This window comes from Oncorhynchus clarkii, chromosome 14 (genome assembly GCF_045791955.1).
Source record: "Oncorhynchus clarkii lewisi isolate Uvic-CL-2024 chromosome 14, UVic_Ocla_1.0, whole genome shotgun sequence".
Lineage (NCBI taxonomy): Eukaryota > Metazoa > Chordata > Actinopteri > Salmoniformes > Salmonidae > Oncorhynchus > Oncorhynchus clarkii.
Window position 1 is genome coordinate 12,539,591 of NC_092160.1, and position 27,371 is coordinate 12,566,961.

General features: G+C 46.8%; 1 protein-coding gene across 2 annotated transcripts; it reads right to left on the bottom strand.

Moving 5' to 3' along the window:
• Positions 1 to 415: 415 nt before the first annotated feature.
• LOC139366288 (structure specific recognition protein 1a) lies at positions 416 to 27,371 on the bottom strand. Of its 2 annotated transcripts, none has more exons than XM_071103597.1 (18): positions 27,077 to 27,371; positions 26,423 to 26,501; positions 25,205 to 25,390; positions 11,814 to 11,919; positions 11,405 to 11,598; positions 11,111 to 11,211; positions 10,756 to 10,885; positions 10,437 to 10,540; positions 10,149 to 10,277; positions 9,715 to 9,939; positions 9,550 to 9,622; positions 8,211 to 8,334; positions 7,947 to 7,989; positions 5,590 to 5,719; positions 4,289 to 4,456; positions 4,016 to 4,113; positions 3,706 to 3,889; positions 416 to 1,000 (listed from the first exon to the last, which is right to left on the bottom strand). In XM_071103597.1, the coding sequence occupies exons 2-18, from the start codon at positions 26,474 to 26,476 to the stop codon at positions 935 to 937; spliced, it is 2,115 nt and encodes a 704-aa protein (XP_070959698.1). In that variant the 5' UTR covers positions 26,477 to 26,501; positions 27,077 to 27,371; the 3' UTR covers positions 416 to 934. The 2 variants fall into 2 exon arrangements, with proteins under 2 accessions (XP_070959698.1, XP_070959697.1); XM_071103596.1 differs by having other exon boundaries at positions 438 to 1,000; positions 8,211 to 8,337; positions 27,077 to 27,152.

A 27,371-nucleotide genomic window follows, 5' to 3' on the forward strand; every position in this document is an offset into this window, starting at 1 on the left:
TGGCACATCTGAACAACGTAGCATAATACACCTTCATGTATGTAATCTCTCAGTACAGCCGCTAACGTCAAACTATCTAGAACAAACTCAATGAAGAGCCAGTTAACAGAAAGCATAAAAAGTGTGTACTTCTGCCTACTGTCATTTGTGTAAGTGGGTGTGTTAACGCGGTCCTCATCTGCCTCCGTTTGATGTTTCCATCTAATGTTGCTGACCTCACAACATATTATAGCCAACTGTGTGTGAGCTTGTGGTCTTGAGGTTCATTTCAGCGAAGAGACCAGTCTCTATTGGTTTAAATCTCATTCCTCTACCTGATAGTCCTCCACTCATAGAATACATTCATCCTCTCACCTGGCTCCATCCCAATCCTCCCAAATGTCCCCCCCATCTCAGTTCCTTTAACTCCCTCAAGTGCCCACAAACAATCACTCACATTTTATTAAAAAAAGATTTATTATTTTACTTTGAAAAAGACAAACTTGACATGGCAAATAAACAAAAACGCACAGAATTGCAGTTCTTAATTTCTCTAAACAGTTTAAAATCTCAAGACTGAAGACCCCTCTGCATGTCTCAGTGCTACTAAACTACAACCATCCCCATGGGGCGAATAGAATAGAACCCAGTAGAATCATGGGTATTGTAGTACATAATATGCTGTTGGATAGATCGGACTTAGTCTTGAGAAACCCTCTATTTAGCATCAGGAAAACAAATAGTCTGTCAGCACAGCAAAAGGTATTGACTTTCTGAGAATGTGTAGGACATCAGAGCGGGAGTACAAATTATTGGTCCATTTAACGCTTAGTGTGTGTGTTTATATGATATGATCTGCGTTTCTTCGTGCACCGGTCACTGAGTAAACTTGTCCAAATGTTCCCTATTCGTTGCGATGTCTTCAGCAGGTCCAGCGAGGCTCCTCCCCCTCTCCTCAGTCAGAGTCCTCTTCAGAGCTGGGGGGTGTGGTCATCGCTTCCTCTTTTTCCTCCTCAGACTCCTGAGACAGACACAATGAGAGACAGAGAGACACACACACACACACAGAGCGAGAGAGACACACAGAGAGAGAGACAGACACAGAGCGCGAGAGAGACACACAGCGAGCGAGAGACAGGGTGCGAGAGACACAGAGCGAGCGAGCAAGAGAGACACAGAGCGCAAGAGACAGAGCGCGAGAGAGACAGAGCGAGAGAGCGAGACACACAGAGCGCAAGAGAGAGCGCGAGAGAGAGAGCGAGAGAGCGAGAGACACAGAGCGAGAGAGACAGCGAGAGACAGCGAGAGACACAGAGCGAGAGAGAGAGCGAGAGACACAGAGCGAGAGAGCGAGAGAGACAGAGCGAGAGAGACAGAGCGAGAGAGACAGAGCGAGAGAGAGAGCGAGAGAGAGAGCGAGAGACACAGAGCGAGAGAGCGAGAGACACAGAGCGAGAGACACAGAGCGAGAGAGCGAGAGACACAGAGCGAGAGAGCAAGAGACACAGAGCGAGAGAGCAAGAGACACAGAGCGAGAGAGCAAGAGACACAGAGCGAGAGACACAGAGCGAGAGAGCAAGAGACAGGGCGAGAGAGCAAGAGACAGGGCGAGAGAGCAAGAGACAGGGCGAGAGAGCAAGAGACAGGGCGAGAGAGCAAGAGACAGGGCGAGAGAGCAAGAGACAGGGCGAGAGAGCAAGAGACAGGGCGAGAGAGCAAGAGACAGGGCGAGAGAGCAAGAGACAGGGCGAGAGAGCAAGAGACAGGGCGAGAGAGCAAGAGACAGGGCGAGAGAGCAAGAGACAGGGCGAGAGAGACACAGAGAGAGAGACAGACACAGAGCGCGAGAGAGACACACAGCGAGAGAGAGACAGGGTGCGAGAGACACAGAGCGAGCGAGACACAGAGCGAGCGAGCAAGAGAGACACAGAGCGAGAGACACAGAGCGCAAGAGACAGAGCGCGAGAGAGACAGAGCGAGAGAGCGAGACACACAGAGCGCAAGAGACAGAGCGCGAGAGAGAGAGCGAGAGAGCGAGAGACACAGAGCGAGAGAGACAGCGAGAGACAGAGCGAGAGACAGAGCGAGAGACAGAGCGAGAGACAGAGCGAGAGAGCAAGAGACAGAGCGAGAGACAGAGCGAGAGACAGAGCGAGAGACAGAGCGAGAGACAGAGCGAGAGACAGAGCGAGAGACAGAGCGAGAGACAGAGCGAGAGACAGAGCGAGAGACAGAGCGAGAGAGAGAGCGAGAGACACAGAGCGAGAGAGCAAGAGACACAGAGCGAGAGACAGAGCGAGAGACACAGAGCGAGAGACAGAGCGAGAGAGCAAGAGACAGGGCGAGAGAGCAAGAGACAGGGCGAGAGAGCAAGAGACAGGGCGAGAGAGCAAGAGACAGGGCGAGAGAGCAAGAGACAGGGCGAGAGAGCAAGAGACAGGGCGAGAGAGCAAGAGACAGGGCGAGAGAGCAAGAGACAGGGCGAGAGAGCAAGAGACAGGGCGAGAGAGCAAGAGACAGGGCGAGAGAGCAAGAGACAGGGCGAGAGAGCAAGAGACAGGGCGAGAGAGCAAGAGAGACAGGGCGAGAGAGCAAGAGAGACAGGGCGAGAGAGCAAGAGAGACAGGGCGAGAGAGCAAGAGAGACAGGGCGAGAGAGCAAGAGAGACAGGGCGAGAGAGCAAGAGAGACAGGGCGAGAGAGCAAGAGAGACAGGGCGAGAGAGCAAGAGAGACAGGGCGAGAGAGCAAGAGAGACAGGGCGAGAGAGCAAGAGACAGGGCGAGAGAGCAAGAGACAGGGCGAGAGAGCAAGAGACAGGGCGAGAGAGCAAGAGACAGGGCGAGAGAGCAAGAGAGACAGGGCGAGAGAGCAAGAGAGACAGGGCGAGAGAGCAAGAGAGACAGGGCGAGAGAGCAAGAGAGACAGGGCGAGAGAGCAAGAGAGACAGGGCGAGAGAGCAAGAGAGACAGGGCGAGAGAGCAAGAGAGACAGGGCGAGAGAGCAAGAGAGACAGGGCGAGAGAGCAAGAGAGACAGGGCGAGAGAGCAAGAGAGACAGGGCGAGAGAGCAAGAGAGACAGGGCGAGAGAGCAAGAGAGACAGGGCGAGAGAGCAAGAGAGACAGGGCGAGAGAGCAAGAGAGACAGGGCGAGAGAGCAAGAGAGACAGGGCGAGAGAGCAAGAGAGACAGGGCGAGAGAGCAAGAGAGACAGGGCGAGAGAGCAAGAGAGACAGGGCGAGAGAGCAAGAGAGACAGGGCGAGAGAGCAAGAGAGACAGGGCGAGAGAGCAAGAGAGACAGGGCGAGAGAGCAAGAGAGACAGGGCGAGAGAGCAAGAGAGACAGGGCGAGAGAGCAAGAGAGACAGGGCGAGAGAGCAAGAGAGACAGGGCGAGAGAGCAAGAGACAGGGCGAGAGAGTAAGAGACAGGGCGAGAGAGCAAGAGAGACAGGGCGAGAGAGTAAGAGACAGGGCGAGAGAGACGCACACAGGGCGAGAGAGCAAGAGAGACATGGCGAGAGAGACGCACACAGGGCGAAAGAGCAAGAGAGACAGGGCGAGAGAGACGCACACAGAGAGAGAGAAATACACAGAGAGACACACACAGAGAGAGAGCGAGACACACAGAGAAAGATAAACACACAGAGAGAGATATTCTTCACTATGATAATCCCATCAATTCATCCTATCAATTCATCCTATTGTTGCCATGGTGACAGTGCAGTACCTTGTCCCTGCTCTGGGGTGTGCCTTTGGCCTTCTTGGCTTTCTTGGCCTTCTTGCGTTCACCGTCAGATGAACTCTCCTCGCTGGAGATAAACTCTCGGCTCTTAAAGCTGTCGTTCCCTCCTTGCTCCTTTTCTTTCTCTCCTCCACCAGACTTCCTCTTCTTGTCCTCCTTCTTGCTCTCCCTGATGGAGAGAAATGGAACTCTAGGGTCAAGATGGTTGTAAGATTGAGGTTGTTATGAGTGTGTGTGTTAAGAGCTTCTATGTGCACCTGGTAGTGTGTGTGTGTGTGTGTGTGTGGTCTCCTACTTCTTGGCTGGTGTGGAGGAGCCTCCACCACTCTCTCTGTATTCCTTCATGGCTTTCTCATAGGTCTTTTTAGCCTCCTCTGCCTTCCCATCCCATTCCTTGCAGAGACAAACCTTTTGTTATCAATCTGTTTTCCTAAATAATGGTTTAAATACAGAATTACAGTTTGCTAGGGTGACAATTATTTTATACTAAATTCCCAAACAGAAAAATGGGAGAGAGGAGCAGAATATGGGAAACAGAGAGTAGAGAAAGCATTCCCCCCTCCTTCACCTCTTTGTCCTCCTTCCCGATCTGTTTCCACATCTCTCCTGCCTTCTTGGAGATCTCTGTGATGGAGATTCCGGGGTTTTCAGACTTGATGCGCTCGCGGCTGGAGTTGAGCCACAGCATGTAGGAACTCATCGGCCTCTTGGGGGCGTTCGTGTCCTTCTGCTTCTTCTAAAAGACAGACAGAGAGAAACATGAGCATAAATACATCAACTTTGGAAGTGCTGCCATAGGTCGAAAAGGTACATTTTTCTCTGATACAAGCATAATAAACGAAGATATTACTCATCTATTCCCCCTTCTTTCTCTCTCCTCTTTCCTCTTCTAGATGACTCCTAATGCCTCTTCTCCTTCTCCTCTTTCCTCTTTTAGATTACTCCTAATCCCTCTCTTCTCTCTCACCTCTTCTAGATTACTCCTAATCCCTCTCCTCTTCTAGATGACTCCTAATGCCTCTTCTCCTTCTCCTCTTTCCTCTTCTAGATTACTCCTAATCCCTCTCTTTTCTCTCACCTCTTCTAGATTACTCCTAATCCCTCTCCTCTTCTAGATGACTCCTAATGCCTCTTCTCCTTCTCCTCTTTTAGATTACTCCTAATCCCTCTTCTCTCTTTCCTCTTCTAGATTACTCCTAATCCCTCTCTTCTCTCTCTCCTCTTCTAGATTACTCCTAATCCCTCTCTTCTCTCTCACCTCTTTCCTCTTCTAGATTACTCCTAATCCCTCTTCTCTCTTTCCTCTTCTAGATTACTCCTAATCCCCCTCTTCTCTCTCACCTCTTTCCTCTTCTAGATTACTCCTAATCCCTCTCTTCTCTCTCACCTCTTTCCTCTTCTAGATTACTCCTAATCCCTCTCTTCTCTCTTTCCTCTTCTAGATTACTCCTAATCCCTCTCTTCTCTCTTTCCTCTTCTAGATTACTCCTAATCCCTCTCTTCTCTCTTTCCTCTTCTAGATTACTCCTAATCCCTCTCTTCTCTCTTTCCTCTTCTAGATTACTCCTAATCCCTCTCTTCTCTCTCTCCTCTTCTAGATTACTCCTAATCCCTCTCTTCTCTCTTTCCTCTTCTAGATTACTCCTAATCCCTCTCTTCTCTCTCTCCTCTTCTAGATTACTCCTAATCCCTCTCTTCTCTCTTTCCTCTTCTAGATTACTCCTAATCCCTCTCTTCTCTCTCTCCTCTTCTAGATTACTCCTAATCCCTCTCTTCTCTCTCACCTCTTTCCTCTTCTAGATTACTCCTAATCCCTCTCTCCTCTCTCACCTCTTCTAGATTACTCCTAATCCCCCTCTTTTCTCTCACCCCTTTGCGTGGTTTCCTCTCCCTCTTCTCTTTCACGACTTTGGCCTTCTTTGCAGGTTTCTTCTTTCCCTCATCACCGCTGCCATCCCCTCCGCTGCCGCTGTCGCTCTCCGACGCGTTACTGTCATACCTGAGGGAGAGAGAGGGGAGCAACACTGTTAAACAGAGAGGGGAGAGAGAGAGGGGGGAGCAACACTGTTAAACAGAGAGGGGATCAACACTGTTAAACAGAGAGGGGATGAGAGAGGGGAGGGAGAGAGAGAGAGGGGAGCAACACTGTTAAACAGAGAGGGGAGAGAGAGAGGGGAGGGAGAGAGACGGGAGCAACACTGTTAAACAGAGAGGGGGAGGGAGAGAGAGGGGAGGGAGAGAGAGGGGAGCAACACTGTTAAACAGAGGGGAGAGAGAGAGAGGGGAGGGAGAGAGAGGGGAGCAACACTGTTAAACAGAGAGGGGGAGGGAGAGAGGGGAGGAATACTGTTAAACAGAGAGGGAGAGGGAGAGAGGGGGGAGCAACACTGTTAAACAGAGAGGGGATCAACACTGTTAAACAGAGAGGGGATGAGAGAGGGGAGGGAGAGAGAGAGAGGGGAGCAACACTGTTAAACAGAGAGGGGAGAGAGAGAGGGGAGGGAGAGAGACGGGAGCAACACTGTTAAACAGAGAGGGGGAGGGAGAGAGAGGGGAGGGAGAGAGAGGGGAGCAACACTGTTAAACAGAGGGGAGAGAGAGAGAGGGGAGGGAGAGAGAGGGGAGCAACACTGTTAAACAGAGAGGGGGAGGGAGAGAGGGGAGGAATACTGTTAAACAGAGAGGGAGAGGGAGAGAGAGGGGAGCAACACTGTTAAACAGAGAGGGGGAGGGAGAGAGAGGGGAGGAATACTGTTAAACAGAGAGGGAGAGAGAGAGGGGAGGGAGAGAGAGGGGAGCAACACTGTTAAACAGAGAGGGGGAGGGAGAGAGGGGAGGGAGAGAGAGGGGAGCAACACTGTTAAACAGAGAGGGGGAGGGAGAGAGAGGGGAGGGAGAGAGAGGGGAGGGAGGGAGAGAGAGGGGAGCAACACTGTTAAACAGAGGGGAGAGAGAGAGAGGGGAGGGAGAGAGAGGGGAGCAACACTGTTAAACAGAGAGGGGGAGGGAGAGAGGGGAGGGAGAGAGAGGGGAGCAACACTGTTAAACAGAGAGGGGGAGGGAGAGAGAGGGGAGCAACACTGTTAAACAGAGAGGGGGAGGGAGAGAGAGGGGAGCAACACTGTTAAACAGAGAGGGGGAGGGAGAGAGAGGGGAGCAACACTGTTAAACAGAGAGGGGGAGAGAGGGGAGGGAGAGAGAGGGGAGCAACACTGTTAAACAGAGAGGGGGAGGGAGAGAGAGGGGAGGGAGAGAGAGGGGAGCAACACTGTTAAACAGAGAGGGGGAGGGAGAGAGAGGGGAGCAACACTGTTAAACAGAGAGGGAGAGAGAGGGGAGGGAGAGAGAGGGGACCAACACTGTTAAACAGAGAGGGGGAGGGAGAGAGAGGGGAGCAACACTGTTAAACAGAGGGGAGAGAGAGGGGAGCAACACTGTTAAACAGAGGGGAGAGAGAGAGAGGGGAGGGAGAGAGAGGGGAGCAACACTGTTAAACAGAGAGGGAGAGGGAGAGGGAGAGAGAGGGGAGGGAGAGAGAGGGGAGAAACACTGTTAAACAGAGAGGGGAGGGAGAGAGAGGGGAGCAACACTGTTAAAGGGGAAGGAGAGAGAGGGGAGGAATACTGTTAAACAGAGAGGGAGAGAGGGGAAGGAGAGGGGGGGTACTGTTAAAGGGGAAGGAGAGAGAGGGGAGGGGAGGGAGAGGGGGGGAATACTGTTAAACAGAGAGGGAGGGGGAGGGAGAGAGGGGAGGAATACTGTTAAAGGGGAAGGAGAGAGAGGGGAGGAATACTGTTAAACAGAGAGGGAGAGAGGGGAAGGAGAGGGGGGGGGGTACTGTTAAAGGGGAAGGAGAGAGAGGGGAGGGGAGGGAGAGGGGGGAATACTGTTAAACAGAGAGGGAGAGAGAGGGGAGGAATACTGTTAAACAGAGAGGGAGAGAGAGGGGAGGGAGAGAGAGGGGGAGGAATACTGTTAAACAGAGAGAGAGGGGGAGAGGGGGGAGGAATACTGTTAAACAGAGAGGGAGGAGGGGAGAGGGGGGGAATACTGTTAAACAGAGAGGGAGGGGGAGAGAGGGGGGGAATACTGTTAAGAGAGGGAGAGAGAGGGGAAGGAGAGAGAGGGGAGGAATACTGTTAAGAGAGGGAGAGAGAGGGGGGTGGGGGGGGGGGGCTGAAGTAGGCAATGGGAGAGTGAGTGAGGGATGACGGGTATAAACTCACTCCTCAGCGACATCACTCTCCTCTCCAGGGTTGAAAGACTCATCTAGTAAGAAGAGAGAACATCAGTAACACAGCTCTCCCCCAAACCCGCTGCTCTCTTGGACAGCGACACAACTAGCTCACAATAGCCAGACCTACGACGTATTTAAATCTCTTCATGTATGAATGAGTCCCATTGAGCTCTATTAGGGAGGCCCTGATTGGCTGCGGGAGCTGTCAATCAACGATCTGGCCACCCTAATAGCTGCGGGAGCTGTCACTCACCGGTCTCTTCGTCTGAGTCGTTGCTGCCGTCTCCCTCCTCTCTGATCTTGCCCTCGGCTTTCATCCTCTCCAGGTAGGCATCGTGCTGATCGTCGTCTGAGTCACTGTACTCGTTGTTCTTAGCCTTTATACCATGTCGGGGGGCAGCAGAGAATCAGAGACTACACTACCCATGATGCTCCAACAAGGCCCTGTATCTCTTCCTATGGACAGCAGGTTACTGTACAGAAGGGGCTGTGTTCCAACACTTTACAATTCCTTACCTCCTTACCTTTAGGACTACTGCTGGGAATGGAGACTAGGGGAGAATCTCATTGCATTTCCTTGATTCCTCACGTCCTTAAAACCCATTGGATGAGAAGGTCAAAGACCTCTGACCTCATCTAATGTGTTTTGAGGAGGATTTGAGAGAGGACGCGAGGAATCAAGGCAATGTAATGAGATTCTCCCTAAGTTAAAAGCTAAGAAGCGAGACAAACAGGAGGAAGTGGAGTTCTTTGTAGTTCTTTACCAGTCAGGTGACCTCAAGGTAATAGTTTGTTGCCGTGGCGACTACCACCCAGGGCAACGAAGTGGGGCACTGATGGACAGAGTGGGCTGTTTATATTACCAGAGAGCATTCTGGGAGTAAAAATCAGGACTTCCTGTATTTGGTTTAGAGGATGCGTTTCATCTTTCAGTTAACACACTGCAATGCCTTGGGCAATACATTAGTCAAGACAATGCAGGCAGCACCCCCCACACACAAACACAGCACGTTTTACTATCCTCGTCGGGACCTAAATTACATTTCCATTTAAAATCCTATTTTCCCTAACCCTAGTCCTCACCCCTAAGCCTAAAATAGATTTTCTGGGAAATGTCCCCACAACAGAGATTTTTTCCCCTCGTTTTACTATCCTTGGAGAATTTAGGGGTTTCCGGTCCCCATGAGGATAGAAGAACGAGACCAGACACCCCTCTCTTTCACACACACTCTCCAAAACACATCTGTGGATAAGCATAATCAGCAATCATATACCGATTAGTAAATCATTCATGGTTCTTCACTGAAATCAACCACCATGATTAGAATTATAGCCCCCCCACCAAAAAAACATACACAGACACAAGCCCCCCCCCCCCCCCCAAACACACACACCATGCGAGCAGTAATCGCTCCAAACCAAAAATCAAGCCAACACTCCCACACCCCCGTAACCATACCAACCTTCTTCTTCAGGGGTACACAACAGACAGACAAGAAGAGAGTGACATCATCAATATTTATAAACACATCATTTATCTTGGAGAGGAGTTGAATGCATATCCACCACAATCTCCATCTCCTAAAGGTTACCTCCTTGAATCCTCGGTTCTTGATGTGGAGTTTCTTGGCGTTGACAAAGTCAAACAGCTTCCCGTACTCTTCCCTGTGACGAGAGAGAGAAACAGGAACCGTGAATTCGACGCAGAATCAACACGGGAGCTTGTGTGCTGCGCGTTTCTCCGTCCCCTCTAATACCTCTCTATGCTGCTGAAGGTGAACTGGTTCCCCTGCTTGGTCTCCACCTCGAAGTCGAAGGAGCGCGTGGTGGTGGTGCCTCTGGCGAAGTTGACACTGGAGATCTCCTCGAAGCGCAGGTGAACTGGGGGCTTGTGGACGTAGATGAACCCCCGCTCCAGCGGGTAGAGCAGGCCGGACTGAGCCTTGTAGGAACATGTTATACACTGGGCCCCAGGGGTGTTGCTACAGGGGAGAGGAGGCAGACTCAGTTATTCTGAGGGACATCACACAGTGTTTCATGGAGCGTTTATAATGTCATGCCTCGGCAGAGGAACAGTGTACAGGCCCAAAGGGTTTACACTTTAGGAAGAGAGGAGGAACAGTGGTGCATATTTTGCAAGTGATTCTGCGTGCGTGCGTTGGTGATCGCGTGTGTGTCTGTGTGTGTTTACCCCTGGAAGTTTCCGGGCACAGTGATCTTCCTGTTGACCAGAGCCTTCATCACCCTGCTGACCATCTCATAGAGAGAGCCTGACATGTTCTTGCTGAGCTTCCCTTCATAACGCTTCTCCACCTCCTCCCTTCGGTGAGGGAGCGGGAGGGGCAGGAGAGGGAGAAAGAACGGGGGAGAGGGCCCAAAGAGAGAGGGGGAGAGAAGAGGGAAACAGACATTGCATTAAGCGTTCATTCTCCCTCTCCCATGCGGTGTTGAGCTGCTGTCGTTTCACTCTCCCACTCACTCGCTCATGTTGAGGGTAAGTTTGAGCTCCTCCTCCTTAGAGAAGTGCAGGATGAGGAAGTGGTAACGCGTCTGTCCCTGCTTAATGGGCGGGTCCAGACTGATCTACAGACGGCAGGGGGGGGGGGGGTGGGCGTAGAAGAAGACAGAATGATTATGAATCGAAGACGATGGCAAGGGCTTTGAAGTGAGAATGACTGCATTTACACTGTGTTGTCTGCACATTCGGTGGCCCCCGACACCATCTTAACACAATCTACACTCGACTGTCAACCACTCACCTCAAACACACACACACACACCCACACACACACACTTACAACGAAGAACATCTGTCTCTGGTCCTTGCTTGGTAGCAGGAAGAGACGCAGCACGGTGGTGTAGGGGATCTTGTAGTCAAACGTCTTACCATGGAGGTGCAGGAAGGCCGGGTAGATGAGGATATCATACCTGACGCACAGAGGGAGAAGAACGTGGGTGAACGAGAGGGAGGCCTGCCTTCAAAGTTGGTGTTTGTCTAGTATGTGGTAGGTTTTCATTTTGGGGGGGGGGGGGGGGCTAGCGTTGAGCAAAGCGAACGATGTGGATCAATCTGATAAATGGAGAGTAATATTCAACAAAACAACGACGGATAATACTGATGAGTAGTGGTTCGTGGTGCTGATGCCACAGTACCTGCCCCTGGGTGTGAGGCACTGCAGCTCTTTGAAGACACACACAGCATCTCCTGTAGCCTGGATCACATCTGCCTTAGACCGCACGTTCTGGGCAAACGCCTGACAGGGAGGACAGGGACACAGGGTTAAAACAGGAATAACCACCGCATCAATGACGTTGGGGTGAAAATGGACTGTTTCTGAGTATAGGGACAGCTGTAGCGGTGGCGCCATCTGCTGGGGGGAAGCCAGTAAGGCACCGACGATCACTCCATTTTCAGCCAGCAGCAGGACAGAGTAGAGCGTGGGTTACCTCCACGGGGTCTGCCCCCTCGTCTGCGGGCCCGGGGGGGACGTAGAAACGGACCTCCATGAGAGAGACCTCAGCGTCATCGTTCTGGTGGAACTCCAGCGTCACCTCGTTCTTCCCGGTGGCACACTGGGACACGCTGGCCAGGGGGATCTCAAACACGGAGCTGTCATTCACGTCAAACGACAACAATGGACCTGCGGAGAGAGGGGAAAGAGGGGTTCAAAAACCACAGCTCCCATAATGCACCACTACATAGCTGGCGGAATGCTACAACGGATCAGTAAGAGAGATCCAGAGATGAAAAGGGTTGTTTGTAAACCTGCCAGCCAGGAGGGAATTGCAGGATGATCAGATCCTCTGTTGGTGTTGTGTGATAAGTGTTCAGTGACATTTAGAGGGTGTTGTTTACCAGAGAATTTAGCAGTGCCCCAGTTCCAGCCCTTCACGCACATGTCCTTCTCTGTCAGCTCCACCTTGTAGTTGGCCTTGAAGAACTCAGAGATCCTCTCATAATCCTGCAGAGAGAGGGAGGGAGCGAGAGACGAGGGTGGATGGAGGGAGACGACAGGGGGAGGCAGAGAGAAAGCAAAATAGAAAACAGAGAGAAAAGATGTTCAGTTAAATTCTTACTGCCCACACTATTCAGTGAAAAACAAAGAAACACCCCTCTCTCCTCCCCCTTGATGAGGAGGCTAATTAATCACAGCTCAATCTGGTTGCTCTCCCCTTCTGGTCGTGCTCTCCTTCTGGTCGCGCTCTCTTTCTCGCAGCTTACAATCAGCCCGTTTATTTATCCTGCCGGCCCGATTAGAGCTGGAGCACCCAGACACACATCGCAATCACTTCCACATGTGAAAGGACAGTGTGTGTGTGAAAGGACAGTGTGTGTGTGTGTGTGTGTGAAAGGACAGTGTGTGTGTGAGAAAGGACAGTGTGTGTGTGAGAAAGGACAGTGTGTGTGTGTGTGAGAAAGGACAGTGTGTGTGTGTGTGAGAAAGGACAGTGTGTGTGTGTGTGTGTGTGTGAAAGGACAGTGTGTGTGTGTGTGTGTGTGAAAGGACAGTGTGTGTGTGTGTGAAAGGACAGTGTGTGTGTGTGTGTGAAAGGACAGTGTGTGTGTGTGTGTGAAAGGACAGTGTGTATGTGTGTGAAAGGACAGTGTGTGTGTGTGTGTGTGAAAGGACAGTGTGTGTGTGTGTGTGTGAAAGGACAGTGTGTGTGTGTGTGAAAGGACAGTGTGTGTGTGTGTGTGAAAGGACAGTGTGTGTGTGTGTGAAAGGACAGTGTGTGTGTGTGTGTGTGTGAAAGGACAGTGTGTGTGTGTGTGTGTGTGAAAGGACAGTGTGTGTGTGTGTGAAAGGACAGTGTGTGTGTGTGAGAAAGGACAGTGTGTGTGTGTGTGTGTGTGAGAGAGAAAGGACAGTGTGTGTGTGTGTGTGTGTGTGTGTGAAAGGACAGTGTGTATGTGTGTGAAAGAACAGTGTGTGTGTGTGTGTGTGTGAAAGGACAGTGTGTGTGTGTGTGAAAGGACAGTGTGTGTGTGTGTGAAAGGACAGTGTGTATCTGTGTGAAAGGACAGTGTGTGTGTGTGTGAAAGGACAGTGTGTGTGTGAAAGGACAGTGTGTGTGTGAAAGGACAGTGTGTATGTGTGTGTGAAAGGACAGTGTGTGTGTGTGTGTGAAAGGACAGTGTGTGTGTGTGTGAAAGGACAGTGTGTATGTGTGTGTGAAAGGACAGTGTGTGTGTGTGTGTGTGTGAAAGGACAGTGTGTATGTGTGTGAAAGGACAGTGTGTGTGTGTGTGTGTGTGTGTGTGTGTGTGTGTGTGTGAAAGGACAGTGTGTATGTGTGTGTGAAAGGACAGTGTGTGTGTGTGTGAAAGGACAGTGTGTGTGTGTGTGTGTGTGAAAGGACAGTGTGTGTGTGTGAAAGGACAGTGTGTGTGTGTGAAAGGACAGTGTGTGTGTGTGAAAGGACAGTGTGTGTGTGTGTGAAAGGACAGTGTGTGTGTGTGTGAAAGGACAGTGTGTGTGTGTGTGTGTGAGTGAAAGGACAGTGTGTGTGTGAAAGGACAGTGTGTGTGTGTGTGTGTGAAAGGACAGTGTGTGTGTGTGTGAAAGGACAGTGTGTGTGTGTGTGAAAGGACAGTGTGTGTGTGTGAGAAAGGACAGTGTGTGTGTGAGAGAAAGGACAGTGTGTGTGTGAGAGAAAGGACAGTGTGTGTGTGTGTGTGAAAGGACAGTGTGTATGTGTGTGAAAGAACAGTGTGTGTGTGTGTGTGTGAAAGGACAGTGTGTGTGTGTGTGTGTGTGAAAGGACAGTGTGTGTGTGTGTGTGTGAAAGGACAGTGTGTATCTGTGTGAAAGGACAGTGTGTGTGTGTGTGTGAAAGGACAGTGTGTGTGTGAAAGGACAGTGTGTATGTGTGTGTTTTTGAGAGAGGAAAAGGAGAACGTGTGGGAAATAGAGCTTATGCACCTGGATATCAGCTGGTCTGTTAGGTCAGGGGTTTTCAAACTTTTCTTGTCCAGGGACCCCTGCCCAGGAAAACCAGTGACCCAGGGACCCCTGCCCAGGAAAACCAGTGACCCAGGGACCCCTGCCCAGGAAAACAGGCAACCCAGGGACCCCTGACCAGGAAAACCAGGGACCCCTGACCAGGAAAACCAGTGACCCAGGGACCCCTGACCAGGAAAACCAGTGACCCAGGGACCCCTGACCAGGAAAACCAGCGACCCCTGACCAGGAAAACCAGTGACCCAGGGACCCCTGACCAGGAAAACCAGTGACCCAGGGACCCCTGACCAGGAAAACCAGTGACCCAGGGACCCCTGACCAGGAAAACCAGCGACCCCTGACCAGGAAAACCAGCGACCCCTGACCAGGAAAACCAGCGACCCCATCATGTTAGCAAAACAATAGATGCCTTGTCATCAGGTAAAAGTCCTCCACATTGATTTGGTACAGTTTCATTATTTTGACCTCCCCACAGTTCATTGGAAGTGTAAACTCTAACAGAGCCCGTTAGCTAGAGAGGTGAAGGTGCTGTATCTTGGCAGTGGCGAGAACATTTTGCTGTAATTCTACACATTTTCCCCCACTGAGTCGAGAGAAACCTTTTCAGATTCTAAACTAATTTCCAGCTATTCTAAACAGTTGGCATGAAGTTGAGACAATTTTGCAGTTTCCTCCGACACATTGGTGCGTGTGGCTGGCTTCCGGGTTAAGCGTGCATTGTGCCAAGAAGCAGTGCGGCTTGGCGGGGTTGTGTTTCAGACGACGTGCGGCTTTCGACCTTCACCTCTCCCGAGGCTGTACGGGAGTTGCAGCGATAGGACTGTAACTACCAATTGTTTTTGACAAAATTGGGGAGATTTTTTTTTATTCAGTCTTGTGTCAGCTGAACTGTTCTGTTCTGTCCACACCTTTGGTCTAATCATTTTCCCATATACTCAAAACTGTCCCTTTTCAATTGCTACCATAGTTATGAATATGTTTTTCATATTTATTCTGTAAGAAACATTTCCTATCCAATTAGGGATGATACAAGTAAAGCAATATTTTTTTACATGGCAAAAATGGAAACACGAAGCACACCAAACTCTTTGGTCCTTTAAAACCCTGTTTTATGTCGATTATAGTGTGCTTTAACAAGGAAAGTCAATAAAATGCGACTCGGGATGACATCATCATTTGGTCTGTTCTCCTAAAGAAGATAAATCTGCTTGGTTTCCTTGCCACGATACCAACGAGTACCGCAATAATGGTATCGTCCCAGCCCTACTTCTCCATATAGGCCAATTCCCACGAGCGTAAAGGGTTAAGTTGACACAAACTGTTTTTCCATCCCAAAAATGTGCACTCAGATGACCCGCCTAAGAATTTTCTATACAGAAAAAACCCTGAAATTAGCTGAAATGACTGTAATTTCCTCCATATTAAAAGGGATTGTTTGAGATTTTAGCAATGAATCCATTCATCTACTCCCCCAGCGTTGGATAGCTAGCAGGCCAACTGTTCCTGTAGACTTTTCTAAAACACTGCCAACCCTCTGCAGTACCTTGGACCCCAGTTTGAAAACCCCCGTTTGAAAACCCCTGTGTTCGGTTAGTAAAGAGTGGGAAAGCCCAGTGTGTGTGTGTGTGTGTTGGACAGAGAGAGAATATTCGCCAGACTGTGAATGCGTGTCCATCTGTGTGTGTATAGAACATCAGATCAGTGTGTTGACAGCATCGGTGCGTGTGTTTGTAAAGATGAATGAAGACATTGTGTTTGTGTGTGACAGCCCGTATATACAGATCTAAGTTTACATTATATAGTATATACGGGATATAAATCTGTGCGTGTGTGTAATGAGTGACCGCTAACTATGTAAAGATGTACGTATCAATGTGTGTGTGTGTTCCTGCTGTCCTCATCAGCTCCAATATGTAGAGCACCATCCTTCATTACTCCTTTGGCAGAGTGCTGTTGCTTACATGACACAGCCATAATAATCACTCATCCCAGCCTCCCCCCACACACACACACACACACACACACACACACACACACACCAATTTCCTCTTGCCCCCAAAAAAACACGGTCCCAATCCTCCCTCCACCCCTCCCTGTCCCCTATCTGTTCCATTCCAACACCCCTGTTCCTCTCCCCCTAACTAATAAGATGCTCTGTAACACAGATGTTGCCATGAGATCTTGACACCAGGGTTCTCTGCATTAGTGGACACCAAGTGTTGCAACAGGAAATTAAAAACAAGTGTTTTCTATTGGACAGGATTGTCCCTCCCAGTGTGTCGGCCCCCTTTGTTTAGGTTTTGTAAATTGTGCCTCGTGAATAGACCCAGTTACGGCTAACACAGTGGAGTCCAGATCAGTGCAAAGCAAACTCAGGGTAAGTGCAGTGCTGTTTACAAGAGGTACCAAATTAGTAAACATACAGTGCCTTGCGAAAGTATTCGGCCCCCTTGAACTTTGCGACCTTTTGCCACATTTCAGGCTTCAAACATAAAGATATAAAACTGTATTTTTTGTGAAGAATCAACAACAAGTGGGACACAATCATGAAGTGGAACGACATTTATTGGATATTTCAAACTTTTTTAACAAATCAAAAACTGAAAAATTGGGCGTGCAAAATTATTCAGCCCCTTTACTTTCAGTGCAGCAAACTCTCTCCAGAAGTTCAGTGAGGATCTCTGAATGATCCAATGTTGACCTAAATGACTAAGGATGATAAATACAATCCACCTGTGTGTAATCAAGTCTCCGTATAAATGCACCTGCACTGTGATACTCTCAGAGGTCCGTTAAAAGCGCAGAGAGCATCATGAAGAACAAGGAACACACCAGGCAGGTCCGAGATACTGTTGTGAAGAAGTTTAAAGCTGGATTTGGATACAAAAAGATTTCCCAAGCTTTAAACATCCCAAGGAGCACTGTGCAAGCGATAATATTGAAATGGAAGGAGTATCAGACCACTGCAAATCTACCAAGACCTGGCCGTCCCTCTAAACTTTCAGCTCATACAAGGAGAAGACTGATCAGAGATGCAGCCAAGAGGCCCATGATCACTCTGGATGAACTGCAGAGATCTACAGCTGAGGTGGGAGACTCTGTCCATAGGACAACAATCAGTTGTATATTGCACAAATCTGGCCTTTATGGAAGAGTGACAAGAAGAAAGCCATTTCTTAAAGATATCCATAAAAAGTGCAGTTCAGTTTAAAGTTTGCCACAAGCCACCTGGGAGACACACCAAACATGTGGAAGAAGGTGCTCTGGTCAGATGAAACCAAAATTGAACTTTTTGGCAACAATGCAGAACGTTATGTTTGGCGTAAAAGCAACACAGCTCATCACCCTGAACACACTATCCCCACTGTCAAACATGGTGGTGGCAGCATCATGGTTTGGGCCTGCTTTTCTTCAGCAGGGACAGGGAAGATGGTTAAAATTGATGGGAAGATGGATGGAGCCAAATACAGGACCATTCTGGAAGAAAACCTGATGGAGTCTGCAAAAGACCTGAGACTGGGACGGAGATTTGTCTTCCAACAAGACAATGATCCAAAACATAAAGCAAAATCTACAATGGAATGGTTCAAAAATAAACATATCCAGGTGTTAGAATGGCCAAGTCAAAGTCCAGACCTGAATCCAATCGAGAATCTGTGGAAAGAACTGAAAACTGCTGTTCACAAATGCTCTCCATCCAACCTCACTGAGCTCGAGCTGTTTTGCAAGGAGGAATGGGAAAAAATTTCAGTCTCTCGATGTGCAAAACTGATAGAGACATACCCCAAGCGACTTACAGCTGTAATCGCAGCAAAAGGTGGCGCTACAAAGTATTAACTTAAGGGGGCTGAATAATTTTGCACGCCCAATTTTTCAGTTTTTGATTTGTTAAAAAAGTTTGAAATATCCAATAAATGTCGTTCCACTTCATGATTGTGTCCCACTTGTTGTTGATTCTTCACAAAAAAATACAGTTTTATATCTTTATGTTTGAAGCCTGAAATGTGGCAAAAGGTCGCAAAGTTCAAGGGGGCCGAATACTTTCGCAAGGCACTGTATGTCATATGTCATCAGTGCAATTCACCAGTCCCAATTCAAATACATTATCATTACTTGTTCAGCACAGACATTCAACACATTGTCTATACAGTACCAGTCAAAAGTTTGGACACATCTACTCTTTCAAGGTTTTTTTGTGTGAATATTTTCTAAAATGTAGAATAATAGTGAAGACATCAAAACTATGAAATAACACATATGGAATCATGTAACAAAAAAGTATAAAACAACATTGGCAAACTCTTGGCATTCTCTCAACCAGCTTAATGAGGAATGCTTTTCCAACAATCTTGAGGGAGTTCCTAAATATGCGGAGCACTAGTTGGCTGATATTCCTTCACTCTGCGGTCCAGCTCATCCCAATTGGGTTGAGATCGGGTGATTGTGGAGGCCAGGTCATCTGATGCAGCACTCCATCAATCTCCCTCTTGGTCAAATAGCCCTGACACAGTCTGGAGGTGTGTTGGGTTATTATCCTGTTGAAAAACGATAGCTCCACTAAGTGCAAACCAGACAGGATGGTGTATCGCTGCAGAATGCTGTGGTAGCCATGCTGGTTAGGTGTGCCTTAAATTTTAAATAAATCACAGACAGTGTCACCAGCAAAGCACCACCACACCACACCACCTCCATGCTTCACGGTGGGAACTACACATGCAGAGATCATCCGTTCACCCACTCCATTCTCACGAACACATGGTAGTTGGAACAACAACAAAAAACGAATTTGGACTCAGACCAAAAGGACAGATTTCCACCGGTCTAATGTCCATTGTTTGTGTTTCTTGGCCCAAGCAAGTCATCTTCTAATTGGTGTCCTTTAGTAGTGGTTTCTTTGCAGCAATTCGACCATGAAGGCCTGATTCACACAGTCTCCTCGAACAGTTGATGTCGAGATGTGTCTGTTACTTGAACTCTGTGAAGTATTTATATAGGCTGAAATCTGAACTTGATCTGAAATTAACTTATCCTCTGCAGCAGAGGTAACTCTGGGTATTTCTTTCCTGTGGCGGTCCTCATGAGAGTCAGTTTCATCATAGCGCTTGATGGTTTTCGCGACTGCACTTGAAGAAACTTTTGAAGTTCTTGAAATTTTCCACATTGACTGACCTTCATGTCTTAAAGTAATGATGGACTATCATTTCTCTTTGCTTATTTGAGCTGCTTGGGCCATAACATGGACTTGGTCTTTTACCAAATAGCACTATCGTCTGTACACCACTCCTACCTTGTCACAAAACAACTGATTGGCTCAAACACATTAAGAAGGAAAGAAAATCCACAAATTAACTTTTAACAAGGCACACCTGTTAATGTAAATGCATTCCAGGTGACTACCTCATGAAGATGGTTGAGAGAATGCCAAGCGTGTGCAAAGCTGTCATCAAGGGAAAGGGTAGCTAATTTGAAAAATCTCACATTTAAAATATATTTAGATGTGTTTAACACTTTCTTTGGTTACATGATTCCACGTGTTATTTCATAGTGCTGAGTTCTTCACTATTATTATACAATGTAGAAAATAGTAAAAAAAATTAAATGGAGTAGGTGTGTCCAAACTTTTGACTGGTACTGTACATGAGAAGTAGGCTGAGGTGGTGTCGAACCAGTGAGGATATTAGGGCTGTCCCTGACTAAAATAAATCTTGGTCGACCAAGAGTCGTCTGATCTTTCGACCAATCGATTGGTCGAAATTCTTAGACATTTCTTTTTTCATAAATGATTCGACTGACACATCCTGTGTGTTTTAATTAAATCAATTATAGGCTCTGAGCTTGTCTGATGCTTTACGCGCACTGTTTGATGAAATAATTAAAAGACAAATAACTAGAGGGAGTTCGACCACAATTGACTTGATTGTGCCGCCTGGCTCAGACTTGCTGAGACATATTTAAAAAAAAATATATATATATATTTTAAAGACAGCGAGTAACTGTGACGAGCACCCGTTGACTCTGTCCTCACTGGTGCAGAGACCACCAGAGAACATCAGTGTTGATCGCGCTGTCCTTGTTGACGAAGCTGCAACATTATTACAGTCATTTCTTACTGAAAAGTTCTGTTACCGAAATCCCTCATTTGTTTAGGAAGAAACCATTCCCTATTCCCTCAACCCTAGGGCCTGACCTACAGCACATCATAAATAAATTGGTTAGAACAAACTCTGAACACCTTAACACGTCTCCGCAAAATGGAAGCAGATGACGTTAGAAATACATTTGAAACGGGGGAATGCTTACTGGTTGCGCAGGAGGTAAAGGGGAAGTCAGATGTGAGGAATACATTTGAAACGGGGGAATGCTTACTGGTTGCGCAGGAGGTAAAGGGGAAGTCAGATGTGAGGAAAGTTATGGGAAATACTGGAGATCAAGAAAAAGAAGGCATGGAGCAAGCGCGGCGTGCACATTAGGCCTGTGTGTGCGCCAAACAGGTGCTGTTAGATTACAATATAATTTCAGACCGTTTGGAACAATGTAAACACAAAATAAATTATAGGCGTACCAGAGAGTGTGTTGGATAAGTTTTTTTTTTTTTTGGTAAATCCTTTATTACAGCAAAGACTAAAAACGGTCCCATTCATTCGTGAATGCAATTTCTGAAACGGAATGGTTTAGGCCAATTTATTATTTACGCTAATTATTCAATGGCCCCTTTGTTATTTTAAAACTAAAACGCTTGATTACATTTCACATCATGAATGACCCGTATGCTGTGTGATGACATGAACAAATAAATTACTGATTGTTACAATAGCCTGTAAGTATTGAAATATAGGCCCAAGGAAGTTACAATATTAAGACTAAACAGGTTGCACTTTTAGGCCGACAGCTCGATCGATGGTGGTTATACAAGGCTGCTATACTATGCCTACTAATAATAATGAAAGTACTTATAATGATAGTAATAACAAAAAGGAGATCTAAGGAAAAGGAGGGTTATTATTTTAGAGGCATAATTAGTCTGATAATTTGTAACAGATTAAATAATACTAAATCGATTAAAAGAATAATACCAGAGAGGCTGGTCTAACGCAAAGTGCAAAGCCTTTATTACAGCAAAGTAAAGATTAAAAACAGCCCAATTTAGGAAACTGTTGCGTGAGGCTTGCCGTTCACGGAATCAGTAAGCTGTTAACCAAACGCTAAGACAGGCTACAGGCGCAGGATCGGTCGTATTTCTGTAGGTACGGTGCATTCAGAAAGTATTCAGACCCTTTGAATATCTCCACATTTTGTTACGTTACAGCTTTATTCTAAAATGGACTCAATTATCCCCCCTCCTCATCAATCAACACACAATACCCCATAGTGAAAAAGCAAACATGTTTTTAGAAATTTTAACAAATGTATGAAATAAAAACAGAAATACCATATTTACATAAGTATTCAGACCCTTTGCTTCGAGACTCGAAATTGAGCTCAGGTGCATCGTGTTTCCATTGATCATCTTTGAGATGTCTCTACAACTTGATTGGAGTCCACCTGTGGTAAATTCAATTGATAGGACATGATTTGGAAAGGCAAACACCGGTCCAACACGTTTATGGAACTGAGGCAGAAGTCTTCACGCTTTTGGATGCATTTCAGAACTGCAGTTTCCTCTGCTTGGAGCAACAGTGAAGTGGGCAGGGCAGTACCGATTTCTTCTCTTACATCTGCAAGCAGAGTCTGAACATCAGACAGGATGGCATTGTCTCCATCAATCCATGCAATGGCTACTGCTATAGGTTTCAGGAGTTTCAGGCTGCTTACCCCTCTCTCCCAAAATACATCATCCAGGAGGATCCTCTTGATGGGGCTGTCCATATCGGCAGACTGTGATATGGCCATTTCTTGGAGAGACTAATTCCCCTCCAGGAGACTGTTAAACATGATGACAACACCACCCCAACAGGTGTTGCTGGGAAGCTTCAATGTGGTGCTCTTATTCTTCTCACTTTGCTTGGCGAGTTAGATTACTGCTATAACTTGATGACCCTTCACATACCTAACCATTTCCTTGGCTCTCTTGAAGAGTGTACCCATTGTTTTCAGTGCCAGGATGTCCTTGAGAAGCATATTCAATGCATGAGCAGCACAGCCAATGGGTGTGATGTGAGGGTAGGACTACTCCACTTTAGACCAAGCAGCCTTCACGTTCGCAGCATTATCTGTCACCAGTGCAGATACCTTCTGTGGTCCAAGGTCATTGGTAACTGTCTTCAGCTCATCTGCAATGTAGAGACCGGTGTGTCTGTTGTCCCTTGTGTCTGTGCTCTTGTAGACTACTGGTTGAGGGGTGTAGATGTAGTTAATTATTCCTTGCCCACAAACATTCGACCACCCATCAGAGATGATTGCAATACAGTCTGCTTTCTCTATGATTTGCTTGACCTTCACTTGAACTCTGTTGAACTCTGCATCCCGAAAATGTTTAGATAAAGCATGCCTGGTTGGAGGGGTGTACGCTGGGCAAAGAACATTCAGAAATCTCTTCCAATACACATTGCCTGTGAGCATCAGAGCTGAACCAGTTGCATACACAGCTCGAGCAAGACATTCGTCATAATTTATCTGACAACGTTCCTCCATTGAGTCAAAAAAAATTCTGATTCCAGGAGGACCATGAGCTGTTGCTATCGATAAGGTGTCTGATTCATAATTTTCACCTCAAATAGAAGTTGAGGGACTTTTGTCAGAGGTTGCTTGTTGTGAGAGCTGACAGAACTTTATGCACTTGGCCAGATGATTCTGCATCTTCGTTGCATTCTTCACATGATTTGACACAGCTTTTCCTTCTGCATTATCTGCAGTGAAATGTCTCCACACGTCAGCTAGTGCCTGTGGCATTGTCCTGTAAAAACGATAACAAAAAAACGACAAATACAATTCCATGTACAGATAAATAGTTAAGCAATTACATTAAACAACTCCTTTGTAACATAAATGTTCTAAAAATGAAACATGTATGGAAACATGTATGTATGGAAACAGGTGAATTAACACTCCTCAGTTAGCAAGCTGAAACCCACAGGGTAGCAAAAACTAACTAGAAGAAATTGTTAACAAGTTAGAAATGACTTAAACACACTTTGCTGTAGGCTACTATATACTAGTTAACAAAAAAATCATGTATGTCCTATAAAATATATTCACCACACCAAGTATTGTAATCAAAACTTACCAGAAAGCATGTGGTCCATGGCTCAGACAGTGTAGTAGTGTGGGCTCAATAGCATCTCATTAGTGTGCAAGATCTTGAGAATCAGCTGTACATGTGATGGAAGAGTGCACTGCACATGTGATGTAAGAATGCACTGTGCATGCAGAGGGTTGAGATTCCATTGAACTGGGGAAAGTTTAACCAAAATATGTCACAAGACCAAGAATTGCCTTATGTGTATCCCACAAAAAAGGTTCACTGTAAAAAGCAAACTTTTTTGCTGAATTCCCGGGCTTAACTTCCCATGTACAATTTCTGGATAACATTTCAGACCCTTTGCAACCATGGTCAGGATCGAGGGAAAGATGAACAGAGCAAAGTACAGAGAGATCCTTGATGAAAACCTGCTCCAGAGCACTCAGGACCTCAGACTGGGGCGAAAGTTCACCTTCCAACAGGACAATGACCCTAAGCAAACAGCCAAGACAACGCAGGAGTTGCTTCGTGACAAGTCTCCGAATGTCCTAGAGTGGCCCAGCCAGAGCCTGGACTTGAACCCAATCTAACATCTCTGGAGAGACCTGAAAATAGCTGTGCAGCGACGCTCCCTCTCTAACCTGACAGAGCTTGAGAGGATCTGCAGAGAAAAATGGGAGAAACACCCCAAATACAGGTGTGCCAAGCTTGTAGCGTCATACCCAAGAAGACTCTAATCACTGCCAAAGGTGCTTCAACAAAGAACTGACTAAAGGGTCTGAATACTTATGTCAAATGTGATATTTCATTTTTCTTCTTCTTCCTTGTCAAACATGTGCAGAAATGTATAAACACCTCACTTTGCTTTGTCATTATGGGGTATTGTGTGTAGATTTGACTGGGGGAAAAACAATTTAATCCATTTTAGAAAAAGGCTGTAACGTAACAACATTTGGAAAAAGTCAAGGGGTCTGAATACACATAGCAACATGGTCTAGAAGGTGTCAATTCAACAGCGCATTTACGTGTTTCAGAAACGCAGTCCACTATCCAACAGGGGGAAAATAGCATTTGTTATAAAATAATAGACTTTTTATTTGTGTTACACCATTGTTCGTACATAATTTAACCATATACAATTTCACGTCTTAGTGATGGACTGTGCCATCCCCACGGCCTCCACAATGGTTCAGTCCACTCAGACAGGCGCCAATCAGACTGGTGTATTGTACACAAAGATTATTATTATTTTTTTATGTTGCTACAGCTCGACTAAAGAAATCTCGGTTGAACAACAGCCTATCGACCAGTCGACAACAATAGGGTCAGCCCTAGAGGATATAGAGGGTGTACACATCAAAGTGACTGACTCGCTGGCTGCTCCACTAACCAATTCCTCACCAGTGACAGTGACACCGTTGTCTAAACCCTCAGTCAGAAGATCCCATCTTCAAAAATACAATGATTACCCTCAGGAGACCAGCCTTCCTTCTCTCTCTCTCTGTAGCAGCTAACCTCAGGAGACCAGCCTTCCTTCTCTCTCTGTAGCAGCTAACCTCGGGAGACTAGCCTTCCTTCTCTCTCTGTAGCAGCTAACCTCGGGAGACCAGCCTTCCTTCTCTCTCGCTCTGTAGCAGCTAACCTCAGGAGACCAGTCTTCCTTCTCTCTCTGTAGCAGCTAACCTCGGGAGACTAGCATTCCTTCTCTTTCTCTCTGTAGCAGCTAACCTCAGGAGACCAGCCTTCCTTCTCTCTCTGTAGCAGCTAACCTCAGGAGACCAGCCTTCCTTCTCTCTCTGTAGCAGCTAACCTCAGGAGAACAGCTTTCCTTCTCTCTCTCTATAGCGGCTAACCTCAGGAGATCTGTAGCAGCACTGGTAAGGCTAGATTGTACACACATGCACTTACATTCACACACGCAGAGACGCACAGATCCACTCTTGCACAATACACATACACAGTCACGTGTGAACAGATCAACGGACTTATCTAAAAGCTCACCCGACACCTACCCACACAGAACTCACAAATGAACACAAAACCACAGCAGTCGCTCACACAACCATTTTCAAACAAATTCCCTCACTCGTTCACACACTGCCTCACCGTGTCTCTGAAGCCGTCGTATTTGTAGACATGGCCGCTGCTGGTTGCCAGTTTGATGCCGTGTCCCAGACACACACGCCTCCATGTGGCCACAGACAGCTCTGCTGCCGGGATGTTGTCCACCTTCCCGGTCTTACTGCTCTTATACACCACATTCTGCTTACTGAACCGCAGACGACCGTCGTTCTGCAGAGAGACCACACACACACACATAAATACACTTAGGTTACTGCGATTGACAAACTCGCTAGTAGCTATGCCGAGTTTTGGTTGGTGCCAGTGCCAGATTGTGGCAATTTATTTGTATATCCACTACAATACTCAATTTTCCTTGGCTAAAAAGAAAACACGAAGCAAAGACTTCACTCTATGATCCTTTAAAACCTAATTTTGTCAAATATAATGTGCTATTGCTTGCTAATAAACAAATGTGACTCTGGGTGACAATATAAAAGTTGTTGCTAACATTAGGAGTGCTTTCCTCAAGGAATTAAGTCCTCTTCATACTGGTATAGTGCCAACCCTAATATCCATGTCTACTTCTATCCTGGTCCTGGAGACCCACAGGGTGTGCAGACATTCGTTCCACATTGATCCCTGGCAGGCCTAACAGACCTGATTCAACTAATCAGGGCCCGGTTTTCCAAAAGCATCTTAAGGCTAACTTCGTTATTAGAACCTTTGTATGAGCATCTTTAAAGTCTCTGAGCTGTTTCCCAAAACCTTTGTTACTAAAGTTGCAATTGAAAATGCGTGTTATTTACCGACTGCCTCAGACCGCTACTAAAACAGCTAAGTACATCGTTAAATGCGTTTTTTGTCCTTCCGCGTCACTTTACAGACAGAATATCTCAACTAAACATGGAATCCAGATGTTTATCTGTCTCTGTGACCACCGGTAACTTCAGAACGAAGATGACGACATAGAAAGTTGCCAATGTCTTTGCAATTGCTACAAACAAGCAAAGGATAAACAGACGCTTCAAATGAAAACCAAGATGACTGCATTAAAAGATAAATACAGTAGGCTACATACATAGGCCTATATATTTCCATCATATTGAAATGAATTTCACGTTCAGCCAATCTAGTTCTATTTTGCTGGCTAGCATACTGTCTGTCATTTTTGCGTCAATGCATATTTAATGTGTAACATGTGCCAAATCTGTGACCTATTGCAATATTATTGGGAACGCATTTGAATAGCTAGTTACTGACCCAGGACCCCTTGGATTCATGGTAGATCTCGTTGAACTCCAGCGTGTCTCCCATCTCTGCCTCTACAAGTGATGCTCAGCTGAGGACACAGAGGAAGATCATGTCAAACAGTTAGCAAGCTAGAAATGTTAATTCAGAGGAGCCCACGTTGTAATATATCGAGCTATTTTGCTAATTCCTCTGAGAGTCAACGGGTGACACAGACTGTTGTTACCATTTCATTTAATATCTAATTAGCTAGCTAGCTTTGCAAAATCAAAACATGTAGTTAGGCTAAGTAGCTAGCCAATAACAACATACGACAGCTAGCGTGACAACTCAATGCGGTTATAAAGGCTTAGTAGTAAGTGAACAGCAATGAGCAAGCTGCTTTATTTCTGTCTAGAACATGCAGATACTAACTAGCTATCTATCGTAGAACGTTAGATAGCTGGACATGTAACGAGATTGCTAGTAAATGGATGCCAGTCGAGTGTGGCTAGCATGCTAGCTGGCTAGTGATGATGTTGAGTTGCTTCGTCAACTATTTGATTCCTATGGATCAATAGTAGCTAGGGCAATTTTACTTGTCTAATTGATCTAGTTTTATACACATATATTTGCAATCCACTATTTATCTCCCTAAATAAAAAGAACAAAAACTTGATGTCTTACTGTAAATGTGATGATGAGACCTCGCCGTTTCCCGCGTGAAGCGTCAAGGCAAGAGCTGACGTCACCGGAAATAAATCAATGCTACTTTAGCATTTACTTCCGTTTCGTTCTTCTTACCAGAAAATAACACTTTTTAAAGATGTTCGGCTGTGTTGGTCTTTCGCCTGACACTAACATAAACAAATTGGCTTCCTCTAGAAACAGATTAGAATTGTTTAATACTACAGCTTTCAGTCTTTAGTAAGGCCTTGTTTTATGAAACGCAACCCTCATCGTTTTCAGAACCGCCTGCAAT